Below are 14,221 nucleotides of genomic sequence, written 5' to 3'. Positions count from 1 at the left end.
TTTTAATGGGTGTTTTTGCTTTTTTTTTTTTTTTTTTAAGGAATCCAGTTTTTAAAATTTGTGCTTTCTGTATCTTTTATGAGAAATCTTTGCCTACATGAATATTATGAAAATGCTCTGTTTTCTTCTAGTAGCTTTATTATTTTGCCTTTTACATTTAGCTCTGTGAAATATCTCAGATTTTTATGTATGGGGAGAATAACAGTTCTTTTCCAGATTGCTGTCTAGTTGTTCCTGAATCATATGTTGAAGAGATTTTCCTTTCTAGCCATTTTGTTTTTGTTTTTTCCTATACATATGCTTTGATTTACTTACTGGTATAAGGATTCAGAAAAGCCATACTTATTTTTGCAATTTGCTATGAAACAGACGTAACCCACCAAAACATAAATAATTAGTGACCATCACATCATTCACTTTATATCTAAGGACTACTTAACATGACTGTGTCTGTTATAGGGTTCATACTTTGCTTCTTATTATTTTTTTTATTTTTTTTTAATTTTTTATTGTTGGTTGTTCAAAACATTACATAGTTCTTGATATATCATATTTCACACTTTGATTCAAGTGGGTTATGAGCTCCCATTTTTACCCCATATACAGATTACAGAATCACATCAGTTACACATGAGACTGTTCTTGCTCAGTTGCTGAGGCTGGCCTCAAACTTGTGATCCTCTTGCTTCAGTCTCATGAGTGAGTTGAATTGCAAGCGTGTGACTCCAGATCATTACATTCTTACATCAAGTTAAGAATCATCAGGTCAACCATTTGTCAGCTTTTCATTGCTGTGACAAAATACCTAAAAAAAAAATCAACTTTAAAGGAGGAAAAATTTATTGTGGCTCATGGTTTCAGTCTGCGGTCATTTGGCCCCATCTCTCTGGGCCTGTTTTGAGGCAGTGCATCATGGTAAAGGAGTGGTAAAGCATTGCTGCTCACCTCATGGCATCCAAGACCAGGGAGAGAGAGCAAGAGAGGAGCTAAAGACAAGCCCAAACTTAATGAAAAGCCATCTCCAAAAGTTTCCACAACCTCCCAATAGTGCCACCAACTGGGGAATCAAAGCATTAAAGACATATGAGCTTTTGCGGGGCGTTTAAAAAATCAATTTTAAATCATAGATGAAATACATGAATAGATACTCCATTTAGAAGAATATTTCAGACAAGCCTACATTCTCTATTGGCTATGTCTCTCTTTACCAGTCTTTATGCCAGTGATAAGGATTATTATCAGTTTGGAGGCTATCTTTCAAGACCTTTTTCTAGTCATATACACTTTAGAGCATGTATTCACACATTCTTTTTTTTTAAATTTTTTTAAAGAGAGAGAATTTTAATATTTATTTTTTTAGTTTTCGGCGGATACAACATCTTTCTTTTGTATGTGGTGCTGAGGATCCAACCCGTGCTGCACGCATGCCAGGCAAGTGCGCTACCGCTTGAGCCACATCCCCAGCCCCAACACATTCTCATTTATCTGCAGATTAGAAGATTAGAAGGTGAGAAGCCACTTCTGTTACCTAAGGGACATCAAATTGTACTTATCATTCTAACATACTTTTTAAAAAGTCAGTGGTTTATTTTGTGGGCCTTTTGTGTCATTATATGTAGACTTTTACCTTATTCACAGCCCCACAATATTTCAAACTATGGGTATAATATTTTCATTTAGCTCATTCCCTAATTGATGAACCTTTTAAAGCATTTTAGTTTTCTCATGTGTACATATTGTGGTAACTATTCTCCTTGCCTTTGCACACAGTGCTAGTGTTTCTGTAATGTAAATGCCAAGAAGTAAATTCCAACAAGATTTTTAATTGATACTATTGATGCTTTCCAAGACTGTATAGCCATTTCTTTAGTGTTATCCATCCCTGCCTCCTCCACTTAATTTTAGATGGTTTTAAAAGTAAACTTTGCATTTTTTTGTGATTAGTTTTGGAACCAAGCAATTTTTCTTATTTATTTATTTTGTGGTGGTGCTGGGGATTGGACCTAGGGTTTTACACATGCTAGGCAAGCAAGTGCTTTACCACTGTGATACATCCCCACGCCTGACCTCCATCTTTAACCTGTTCAGTTCATATTCCCAGAACTCAGCTTAGTTATCCAACAAATATTCAAACTGAATTTTTCTTTCCTCTCCAAACTTACATTTCTACAAGTAATTCACGGGTCACAAACTTAATTACGTTTCACATATTTTTAAATTCTCTCTAAGAATTAGGAAATTTTTTTTGAGAGAATTTTTTTTAATATTTATTTTTTAGTATTCGGCAGACACAACATCTTTGTTTGTATGTGGTGCTGAGGATCGAACCCGGGCCGCACGCATGCCAGGCGAGCGCGCTACCGCTTGAGCCACATCTCCAGCCCCTAGGAAATTTTAATTCTTAATGTTGATTTAGTCTTTTCTCTGTTAGTGACAGTGAACCTTTCCCTCCCTTCTTAATCTCTGTTGTATAAATGGTAAAACTGATTTACTATATTAAGTCTGTAGAGAAACTGTTGCTACCCAAAGGGCTTCTAAGATGACTGCACGGTTGCTTAGCTACTGCTAGTTAAATAAACATTTTAGATGTTTTACTCTGGAAATTGTCCAGATAGAAAAGTTGAAACTTGAAATTCTTGTACTTCAAGTCTTTCTAGAATTTTTTTCTTTTTAAAAGAAGGATTACAAAGTACTGTAAAAAGAAGAAAATGACATTGATGAATATTTTAATTGCCTAGTATTATAACATGGCATAATACTATTTTTAAAGCTTAGAGAACTACCTAAGGATTTATATCAGCAGCTCTCAAGAGAAGTAGAAAATAAGTTTAACTGGAGCCAGCATTAAGAACAATAATTCTGTAGAAGAGCTGTTATTTAAATAAGATACTGTCTGTAAAGCATTTATTGCAATCTTTACCAATTATTAAAGACCCACAATTTGTTGGTTAAAATATAATATGCCAGTTTTGCCCTTTTTCTCTGTTTTAGCTCACATTAAAACTAGTGCTTTAAATGTGTTCCTGTTTAGAGTGTTCAAGGCTAAGGTAGGTTTGATTGGGGGGTTAAGGTCTTACAATGTAGTCAAAGCTGGCCTCAGACTCCTGGGTTCAAGTGATTCTTCTGCCTCAACCCCCCTAGTAACTAGTACTACAGACATATACTCCCACCATCAGCTCAAGAGATTTGATTTCTACCACTATGTCACTATGGGAGCAAATCACTCAAGCTTTCTGAACATCTTCTTTCCTAAACTGAGGGATTTGATTGGATATCTCCCAAGTTCTTATACTAAAATGTCATGTTTCATTTTCTTGATTCCTTAAGGCTAGAATTAAAATATTGCTCAGTAAGTTCTTAGAATATGTGTGTGTACGTGCGTGCATGTGCTAGGGATCAAACCCAGGGCCTTATGGCATTCTAGGTAAGCACTCTGCCACTGAGCCACAAACCCAGCTCCAGGATATACTATTTTCCTATTGGTGACAAATAATATTTGTATAAAAAAGACCCTTTCAAGAAATGCTGTCATGTTGTTAAAATACAAATTATTGGGCTGCGGGTATAGCTCAGTGGTAAGGTACTTTTCTAATATGTGTGGGGCCCTGGGTTCACTTCCCAGTACCACATACACACAAAGTATAAATTACTTGAAGGGTGGGTGCTGGGATACCGACCTTTTTTTTTTTTTTAGGAATCTGTTATTTTGGGAAATATTAAGATTTTTCAAATTATATATATTTTGGAGGGGGTGGGTACTGGGGATTGAACTCCGGGGCCCTCAACCACTGAGCCACATCCCCAGCCGTAATTTGTATTTTATTTAGAGACAGAGTCTCACTGAGTTGCTTAGTGCCTCAGCCTCCCGAGCTGCTGGGATTACAAGCATGCGCCACCATGACCAGCTTCAAACTGTATATTTTTACCATTTTGTTGTTAAATTTCAGATCTTAGGTAGCCTATATACAGAAAGAATGGAAGACTAAGATTATGTAGATGTACACACTTAATATAAGTAGAAGACAAGTCTTTTTTTTAATATATTTTTTTTAATATATTTTTTTTAGTTATAGTGTGACACAATACCTTTATTCCATTTTTTCATTTTTACGTGTGTTGAGGATCAAACCCAGGGCCACGCATGTGCTAGGCGAATGCTCTACCACTGAGTAACAGCCCCAGACCCCAAGTCTTGTCTTTTTAAATTTTTGTGGAAGCTTCTTCCTATTGGGTATATCATGTTTTCATCTTTGAAACCAATATTTGCTTACTGTCTACCACTATATAGTAAATACAGGATACAGAGCTTCTGGTATCCTTACCGTGTTGAGTAAGGAGTCATTGCCTGGCTGGCATATGGACATGTAAGAAAGCACAAGGTTCAGTATCCAGGGTATTTATTGAGTTCCCAATATGTAGACATGATTGATGGAATCATGACCAAAAAGGCTGAACTCAATCCTCAGCCCCCTCCATCTGAAGTCTTTTTCCAAGGTCCTCAAATTCCTCCAGCCTGAGTCCTCTAGTTAGCTTACAATATCTAGAAGCCTTCCAGTCAATTGGTTAGCATAAAGTAGGTGAATAATGAATAACAAAGACACTGTTATCATTAGGGAAATTTTAAGGGTTTAGAGGCTACTTTCCAGAAAGGAGGGACAATGGCCTGCCAAATCCTTCTGTTCCACAATAGACCCATAGTTTTCTTTAGATTATTGGCTGAGACCTTTACTCAAAAAAAAAAAAAACAATAATAATAATAAAGAAACACTGCCTTATCTCAGTGTAGCATTTTTCTTTATCATTATGATGCATGTTTGAATTTTCATATGCTGTACTTTTTTGCATGTGTATTAACTCAACATGGCACATACTTTACAACCTCCCCTTAGTACCACCAACCCCCAATTTAGAATGGTTATTTATTATACTTCTATTTTAAATAATCTTCCTACAATTCAGAATCCCCATCTGATCAATTCACAAAACATTTTGATATCCTTTACTTGGTTGATAGAAGTGTATGTTGGAGTTATGACCCCCATGCATAAGAAGGAGAGTCCTTAAACTGTTAACACCAAGAATGTGTTAAATAACAGTGAGCAAAAACATTAATCTTATTGTGGTGTTGTTAAATTTTCAGGAAACTACTCACGTTCCTGTGGAACCAAACTAGAATTTATAAGAACATAATGGGTAAGTTATGTAAAGATAATTTTGTGTTTCAATTAGTAGAAGCTATTTTTTCTTCTCAAAGACAGACCTTCAGAGTCATTGAATGAAAGTAAGAAAATGGTTAGAGTAAACTGAAATTAGTTGTTTAAGTTAAGACTTGTGTTTATTGTACGTTCCTGAAAGGCACATCAGTAACAATATTGTGCCAGATCAAATTGGTAAAATGCAGTGAGTAATTGTACCTTAAGAAATTTGAGGGCTCATGGGGTTGTGGCGTGGCTCAGTGGTGGAGCGCTCATCTAGCATTTGCGAGGCCCTGGGTTCGATCCTCAGCACCACATAAAGACAAATAAATAAAATAAAGGTATTTAAAAAGAAAAAAAAAGAAATTTGAGGGCTCAGGAAGTAGTTCAGTGGTAGAATGTTTACCTGGCATGTGTGAAACCCTGGGTTGAAAACCCAGCACTGCAAAAAAAACAAAAAAGGAAAAGGAAAAGAAATTTGAAACTTCCCCAATAAATATAAAATGGTTTAACTTGGGGGTGGGAATTAGAAACATAAATTGAAATAACTGATAGCTTTTTAGTTTTGTTCTTAGATATTGACAATAACTGTTAAAATTCTGTATGCTTGAATAGTCTTATCATTTAGAAGTTATTTACATCTTTATAAGTTCCCCAGACTTTATTATGAAAAATTAATTACACTATCATAGCTTTCATTGGATACTTAATCTTTTGTCTCAATTTGCATTCTCTGCATGTTTGTTTGTGTTTTTCTGTACTCATTTAAGACTTATAGAATAACACTTCACATCTAAACACTTAAGCATTTATCTCCTAATTTAGTCCATATTCGGAATTTCCCAACAGTTTTAGTAGTATTCTTCACAGCAGGTTTGCTTATTTTAATCTGTTAATCCAGTCAGGGATCACTTATTGCATTAACTTGTCTCTCGTTCTTTTAAACAATTCCCTACTTTTTGAGGGGTGGGGAGAAGGACTTTTCATGACTGTTTTGAAGAGTAGGCCAATAGTTTAAAGACTATTTTTCAATTTTAAATTTGTCTGTTTCCTTGTGATTATATTCAGAGTAAATATTTTTTGCAGTAATAGGTGATTTTAATATTTATTAATCTTAGTTTTAGGGCTTTCTGAGTTAACTATTAACAAATCGGTAAGTGGATTTTTTAAAGATTTTTTTTAAGATTTTTTAAAAATTGTAGATGGACACAATACCTTTATTTTATTTATTTTTATATGGTGTTGGGGATTGAACCCAGTGCCTCACACATGCTAGGCAAGCGCTCTATCACTGAGCCACAACCCTAGCCCTCCTATATTTTTAAAGTAAGCTTTAAGATACTTTGGTATGTTAGTAACCATAAAAGATAAAGTTCTGGGATAGTACAGAATTGTAAAAGGTATGTATGTGAGAAAAGATCTTAAGGGGATGTACCAAAAATATGTATATATGTACCACAAAAAAAGTTAAATTGTGTGGACTACCGTGGCTGAAACCAGTGCAGTAGCAATGGGGATAACTGGTAGTATGCATTCTCTGTTTTCATCTCTACTTCGAATTTTTTTCTTTTCTTTTCTTTTTGCTGTATATGGGACCAAACCCAGGGCTTTTGAGCATGGAAGGTAGGCACTTTATCACTGAGCTACAACACCCAGTTCCCTCTACTTTGAATTTTTAAAGACTGATTCTGTCTAAATTCATTATGTTAAAACCATGCAATAATTTAAATTGGTCAGTAAATGTCTTTAAGATTGTTTGTATGGGGACAGGGGTTGTTGCTCAGTGGTAGAGCACTTGCCTCACATGTGTGACACCCTGGGTTCAATCCTCAGGACCACATATAAATAAACAAATAAAATAAAAGTATTGTGTCCATCTACAACTAAAAATATTTAAAAAAAAAAAAAAAGATTGCTTTTATGTATCAGGAATAAAATGCCAAGTAAAAGAAGGCTTAACTTATAGAATTTGGGACTTGGCATATAAACACTATACATCTTATTTCTAGAAAAGTATATCAGGAAATAGGGTTAAGTCATTTATTTAATATTTTATCTTTATCTTCGCATTTGATTGTGCTGCTTTGGCAACCAAAAAAAATTTGTCAGTACCTCCTTGAAAAAGATTGGTAAGTTTTCATCTAATATATCCTTTGATCTAGAGTTTATGCTGACAGTGAAAAATATTTAGAAAATGATAAAACAAGGTGTTAAAAACTTTAAAGTTGGAGCTGAGGGTGTGGTTTAGTAGTAGAGTGCCTACCTAGTATGAGCAAGGCCCTGGGTTCAATCCCCAGCACTGAAAAAAAGGAAAAAAACTTTGAAGTCTCAGTGGCTGTTACCTTCCAGAAATGTTTATTGTCTTGAATTTCTCAAATATTAGCCTTAGTAAAACTGTTTGGTTTTAGTATACTAGTGTGATTCAAGAATCATTTCAATTAAGTTTATAAAAAAATAATCATTTTACTACCAACTTTAGATGGAGAAGAGAAAACCTATGGTGGCTGTGAAGGCCCTGATGCCATGTATGTCAAATTGATATCTTCTGATGGTCATGAATTTATTGTAAAAAGAGAACATGCACTAACATCAGGAACAATAAAAGCCATGTTGAGTGGCCCAGGTAAGTAGTTCTTTTCCTTAATGTTTGATAAATGTATTTTTTTAAGTTTAATCAAATGAGTCCTATTTAAAGAAAAAGTCTTCTAATGTTATTTCCTGGTTGTGTTGTACTGGGAAAAAAATTAGTGTGTGCCATTTTCTATTTTCATTTATTTACCCTATAAATTTCAACAAAAACAAATTGATTACATGGTAATAGGAAGGTTTGGTTTTTTTTACATTTAGTTTCCATTGTCATCTTTTACTGTAGATTCTAGTGATTTTGTTCTAGTTTGATAGAAAGGTTATTTCTAGAAGTTCAACATCTCTCAGATCTCTATTTTTAACATTTTTTTCTTAAAAATAAATTTAAAATTAAAAAAAAAATACGTAGTATAGAATTAACTGTTTTAAAGTGTACAGTTCATTGCCATTTACTATGTTCACAATGTTGTGGAGCCTAGTTGCAGAACATTTTCATCACTCTAAAATAAAACCCCATACTCACTAAGCTATCGCTACATATCATTCTTCTCTTCTCACCTTTCCACATCAGACAACCAATATGCTTTCTAATTTTCTTATTCTGGACATTTCATATAAATGTAATCATACACTATGTGACCTTTTGTATCTGGCTTTTTTTCACTTGACATTAATGCTCTCAAGGTTCATATATGTGGTAACATATATATTACTTTAGTCCTTTTTATGGCTGAATAATATTCTATTGTGTGAATATAGAACTTTTTAAAATCTGTCAGTCTTAGTTGATTAATATTTGGGTTGTTTCCACCTTTTGGCTACTATGAATAGTGCTACCTTAAACATTTGTATGCAGGTCATTTGTTTGAATACTTGGTTTCCGTTCTTTTGCATGTATATATAGGAGTAGAACTGTGTGATCATATAGTAATTCTACATTTAACTTTTGGAGGAACTATCAGATTCCTTTCACAGAAGCTGAATCATTTCACATTTCTACCAATAGTATACTAGAGTTCCAGTTTTTATGTATCCTGGCCAATATGTATTATTGCCTATATTATAATGTATTATTGCCTTTTTGGTTGTCGGTTTTTCTAGTGAGTATGAAGGGATATTTCACTGTGGTTCTGATTCGCATTCCTTAATAATTAATGATGTTGTATTTTTTTCATGTATATCTTCTTTGGAGGAATGTCAATGTCTGTTCAAGCCTTTTTCCCATTTTTGGTGTTGAGTTTTAAGAGTTGTTTGTTTGTTTTTAAGTTTTTATTGGTTTTGTTTTGTTTGACCAGGGCCTCTCCACCACCAAGTAGCATCCCCGGTCCCTTTTTATTTATTTTAAGACAGGGTCTCGATAAGTGCCCAGCCTGGCTTTTAATTGCAATCTTTCTGCCTCAGTCTACCAAGTAGCTGGGATTATAGATGTGCACCACACTCAGCCTGTAAGAGTTGGCTTTTTGTTGCATTTTGGTACCGAGGACTAAACTCAGGGGCACTCGACCACTGAGCCACATCCCCGGCCTTTTTTTTCGTATTTTATTTAGAGATAGAGTCTCACTGAATTGCTTAATGCCTTGCTTTTTGCTGAGGCTGGCTTTGAGCTCTTGATCCTTCTGCCTCAGCCCCTCAAGCTGCTGGGATTACAGGCCTGCACCCATGCGCCCAGCTGTTTTGGTTTTCTTTTTTTTTGTTTGTTTGTTTAGTACCAACGGTTTAACACAGGGGAACTTTATACAGAGCCACATCCTTGCTCTTTTTTAATTTTTTATTTTGAGATAGGGTCTCATTAAGTTGCTGAGGTTGGCCTCTTAATCTCCTGCATTTGCTGGGATTATTGGCCTATGCCACCATGCCCAGTTTTGTTAGAGTTCTTTATACATTCTTGATATTAGTCCCTTATCTAATACATGATTTCCAAATAAATATTTTGTTCTGTTCCATGGGTTGCTTGCTTGCCTTCCCCCTATTTTCTTCTTCCCTCCTTCATTTTCCAGTCTCGCACATGCCAGGCAAGCTTTCTACCACTAAACTCTATCAAGTCTTTAGTTTCTTTTTTTTTTTAATAGTGTCATTTGAAGCGTATGTTTTTTTTTTTTTTTATTTTGATGAAGTATAATTGTTTGATTTTTGTTCTTATGTCCTTTCTGCAACCATATCCGTCAACATGAAGATTTAATTAAGTTAGATTTCCCCTGCATTTTCTTCTAGGAGTTTTATGGGTTCAGCTCTTATAATACTTAGGTTTTTTGTTTTAGATTAATTTTTGTGTATGGTGTTGGGTGAGAGTTAAACTTCATTCTTTTGCATGAGGATATCTACTACTCGTGTATTGAAGAAACCACTCTTTTCCCTCTTGAATGTTCTTGGTATCCTTGGTAAAAATTGGTTAACCAGAGATGTGCATGTTTATTTCTGGGCTCTCTATTCTGTTTATCTATATGAAAATTGTTTCAGTTGCTTGAATCCCTTATTCCTTATCTATATTTTTTTACTATGAAAATTTTAAAGCAAAACCAGAAATGCAATCGTGTAATATACCTCCATGTGCCAAACTTCAGTAGTTATTAATATTTTGCCCATCATATCTTGTTTTACCTACTATCCCTATTTTGGGAGTATTTCAAGAAATTCCCGACATTGTGTCATTTCACTTGCAAACTCTTGTGGCCTTTTTTTGTTTGTTTTTGTGTTTTTTTGTGGTGCAGTACTGGGGTTTGAATCCAGGGCTTCTCACATGCTAAGCATATGCTCTACCACTAAGCTACATCCTAGGGCCCCGCGCGCACCCACCCCCCTTTTTTTTCCGTTTTGGACCAGGTTACACTAAGTTGTACTGGCTGGCCTTGAACTTTTAATCCTCTTCCCCTAGCCTCTGAGTAGCTGGGATTATGTATGTGCCACCATTCCAGCTATATCACATCTTTTACAAGTCAGGATTGACTGGTGGGTTCCAGGGTTGTCAAGCTGATTCATGCATAAAAATTCCCTAATCTGACTTTCATATAATGGCTTTAGAATTCATTGTGATTATTATTGAGGTTTACTTCATTTGGGATTAAAAATAGTGATTTACTAATTCTGTGATTTCTTCTGCATTTATTAGCTAGAATTCTCCTATTAAAAAAAAAAACTATTCAGTTACCTTGAAATAAAGTCTGTGTGGGAAAAGCAAGATAATTGCTTGAATTTTTTTCATTGTACATAAAATTTTTCATTAATCAATGAATTGATTCTCCTTCACCTTCCAAATAGTATAGTGTTTTGTTCTTATTTTTGAGTTTTGATATATCATTTGAACTTTTGACTTATTATATTTGATGTTTTCTTTTGGATGTAGGGTGATGAAGCCTTATCATTGTTGTCCAGGCTGGCCTCAAACTCCTGGGCCCAAATGATCCCACTAACTCAGCCTCTCAAGAGCTGGGTCTACAGACATATGCCATTGTGCCTGGTTCTGTCTTTCTCACTGATGCTAAAATTCCTTCATTTTTGTGCCAGAAAGAGCTACCTCAGTGTGACTTACAATAGTGTTTTGTTGTTTGTTCTGTTTTTCAGTGCTCTGGGACTCAATCAAAACCAAGGCGTTGTGTGTGCTAGGCAACCACTTTACCACTGAACCATATCCCAGCCCAGTTCCTATGTCCTTTGGACATGGTGTCCTTAGTCTTAGATAGCTATATTATTTTTTGTAATATTTCCCAGGTTTGTCATATACAGTATTTCCCAGTCCTGAATGTGCTATTTTCCCCAAGAGCCATGTTTTCTTCAGCTAGAAAATGGTATTTAGGGACCGCAGTCTAGCTTTTAGGGGTACTTAATGCTCCTGGGTTGAATCAATTTTAGGCTTTCTACTGGACAATGCTAAGAAATAGTTTAGGGGGTAAGAAATCATAAATGCCAACAAAATTTTATTTTAAAATTATGATGAGAAAGCTTTTGCTTTTGTTAAGCTTTATTTTCTTTAATTTAAAAACACGAGTTTTAATCTTTGAGGGAGCAGGAAAATATTTAGCCCAAAATTAATATTTGTATAAAAAGGAATGAAGTATTGATGCATGCTACAATGGGAACATACATCTAAAACTTGCTCGATGAAAGAAACGAAAAAGGTCACATTATATGTAATGATTTCACTTATATGAAATGTCCAGACTAGGTAAATACAAAGACAGAAAGCAGATTGGTGTTTGCTAGATGTTGAGGGTAATGGGGAATGAATGTTTTGAACTAGATGGAGGGTACAGTTGCATAACACTGTGAATGTATAAATGCCACTGAATAGTACACTTTAAGATGTTTGATTTTAAGTTATATGAATTTCACCTTTAAAAAATTGTCTGGTATCAAAAAGTTAATAAGTACCTATTGATAATATATTCAAAAGAGGGAATTTAAATTTTTGACACACCAAAATTTACTTTGCTAAGTCCTACTCTCTTTCTTCTTACCTCACTCCAACCAGTAGAAACCTACTGGAAACTTTTTAAAATACTACATTCTCAGAAAGTGTATTTTTTTAAATATTTATTTTTTAATTATAGGTGGACATAATATCTTTATTTTATTTTTATGTGGTGCTAAAGATCAAACACAGTGCTTCACGCATGCTAGGCAAGTGCTTTACCTCTGAGCCACGACCCCAGCCCTCAGAAAGTGCATTTTGAGATTTAAATGCTTTTTATATTCAATATACATGATAGTGCAAAATCATTAAAAATCTTGTCCCTATCAGTAAAGGCTAAATGATGTGACTTTCATGTGGCTAAAAATTCTGTAAGGAATGGGACTTGAAAGGTATCTCAATTGGTGGAGTGCTTACCTTCCATGCACAAAAGTGTTCAGCCCCCAGCACTACCAAAAATTTTTTTGAGGAATGACTGAAAACTGATAATGAATTATTAGTAAATACTCACAAAGAAAATGATTAGTAAATACAGAGAAGTGTCTTACGAGGAAATCCCATTACATGATCATATTTTTAAAAAAACTAAAAGAGGAAACAATCAATTTTCTTGCCTGAAGATTTTTTTAGAATATATATTTCTCAGGCTAGGGTGTAGCTCAGTGGTAGAGCATGTGCTTAGCATGCACAAGGCTAAAAAGCATCTATCTTATGATTTTATTCTTTATATGCTCACTCTCATTACCAAAAGAGCCAAATTAGAAAATCTGTGATTTGCCCTGACTTTATTTTTACATGGCAATTCAATACTGCATAGGACTCCTGATGACCTGTAAAGACTTGACTCCTGATTTAGCTTTTTCTTTCTTTTTTCCCCTTCAGTAATCAGACCACCAAGATTTTAGGAAAAGCTATTTTAAGTCTCTAACCCATGAGGACAGAATTAGAATCTTAAAATTCAGTCTTATGAATCTCAAAACTCTATCTTTAATAGATTTTTGTTGTTTATATTCAAATCAGAGTTAAATAATTTGATGGCAATTAGGATTTTTTATTATTATTATTCTTTTAATAATTATTAGCTTGCTAGGACTGCCACAACAAAGTACCACAGACTAGATGGCTTAAACAACAGAACTTAATTCTCTGACAATTCTGGAGTATAGAAGTTGAAATTAAATTCTCAGCAGGCAGGGTTGAATTCTCCTAAGACTTCTTTCTTTGCCTTGTTAGATGGTCATCTCCCTATGTCTTTATGTGGTCTTCTCTCAGTGTCTGTCTGTGTCCTTTATCTCTTGTGAGGATACCAATTATTGGTTTACCACCAATTTTAATTTAATCACCTCTTTAAAGACCCTATCTCCAAATATATTCACATTCTGAGGTACTAGGAGGTCTAAGACTCCAACATAGGAATTTGAGGGGGAACACTATTCACAGCCCATAACATACACAATCCTTTTGTTTTACAGGTCAGTTTGCCGAAAATGAAACTAATGAGGTCAATTTTAGAGAAATTCCATCTCATGTGCTATCAAAAGTATGCATGTATTTTACCTACAAGGTTCGCTACACTAACAGCTCTACCGAGATTCCCGAATTCCCAATTGCACCTGAAATCGCATTGGAACTACTGATGGCTGCGAACTTCCTAGATTGTTAAATAAAATAAATTATAATAAACTGTTAATTTTTTTTTCAGTATTTAATATTTGTAGTTCAGTTAGTAATTTTTTCATATATAGCATGTTGCCTGTATGCAATTGAACTACAAATTTAATTGCAAAGCAGATTTTCTTCTGTTCTTTTGCATAGCAATCAAAGTTAAAATTTGTTTCATACATCAACAAATTAAGGACATTTTCACAAACTGAGAAATAAACAATTATGCCAATTTGTAGGTGGTTTTGTTTATCCTTTGGATGTGACTTTTAAAATTAGAATGATGATACAATAAATGCTGAAATATAGGCATAAACGAACATGTTCTACAGGTAAATAATGGGGCTATGTATTTTTGTTTTTAGTGTTTTTT

The 14,221-nt window shown here is 34.5% G+C and overlaps 1 protein-coding gene across 3 annotated transcripts in view; it reads left to right on the top strand.

The window, feature by feature from the left end:
- Eloc (elongin C) overlaps window positions 1-14,221 on the top strand; it is a 22,470-nt gene extending 8,249 nt beyond the window's left edge. For all 3 annotated transcript variants that reach the window (XM_015485875.2, XM_015485874.1, XM_048783069.1), the window contains exons 2-4: window positions 5,141-5,193; window positions 7,675-7,818; window positions 13,659-14,221. In XM_015485875.2, coding sequence (XP_015341361.1) covers window positions 5,190-5,193; window positions 7,675-7,818; window positions 13,659-13,849 — 339 coding nt within the window. In that variant the 5' untranslated portion in view covers window positions 5,141-5,189 and the 3' untranslated portion in view covers window positions 13,850-14,221. The remainder of the gene's footprint in view (window positions 1-5,140; window positions 5,194-7,674; window positions 7,819-13,658) is intronic.

Source organism: Marmota marmota, unplaced genomic scaffold (genome assembly GCF_001458135.2).
Source record: "Marmota marmota marmota unplaced genomic scaffold, marMar, whole genome shotgun sequence".
Classification (NCBI taxonomy): Eukaryota; Metazoa; Chordata; class Mammalia; order Rodentia; family Sciuridae; genus Marmota; species Marmota marmota.
Note: the sequence above shows the minus strand (reverse complement) of the source record. Positions and strands in the feature narration are given on the sequence as shown.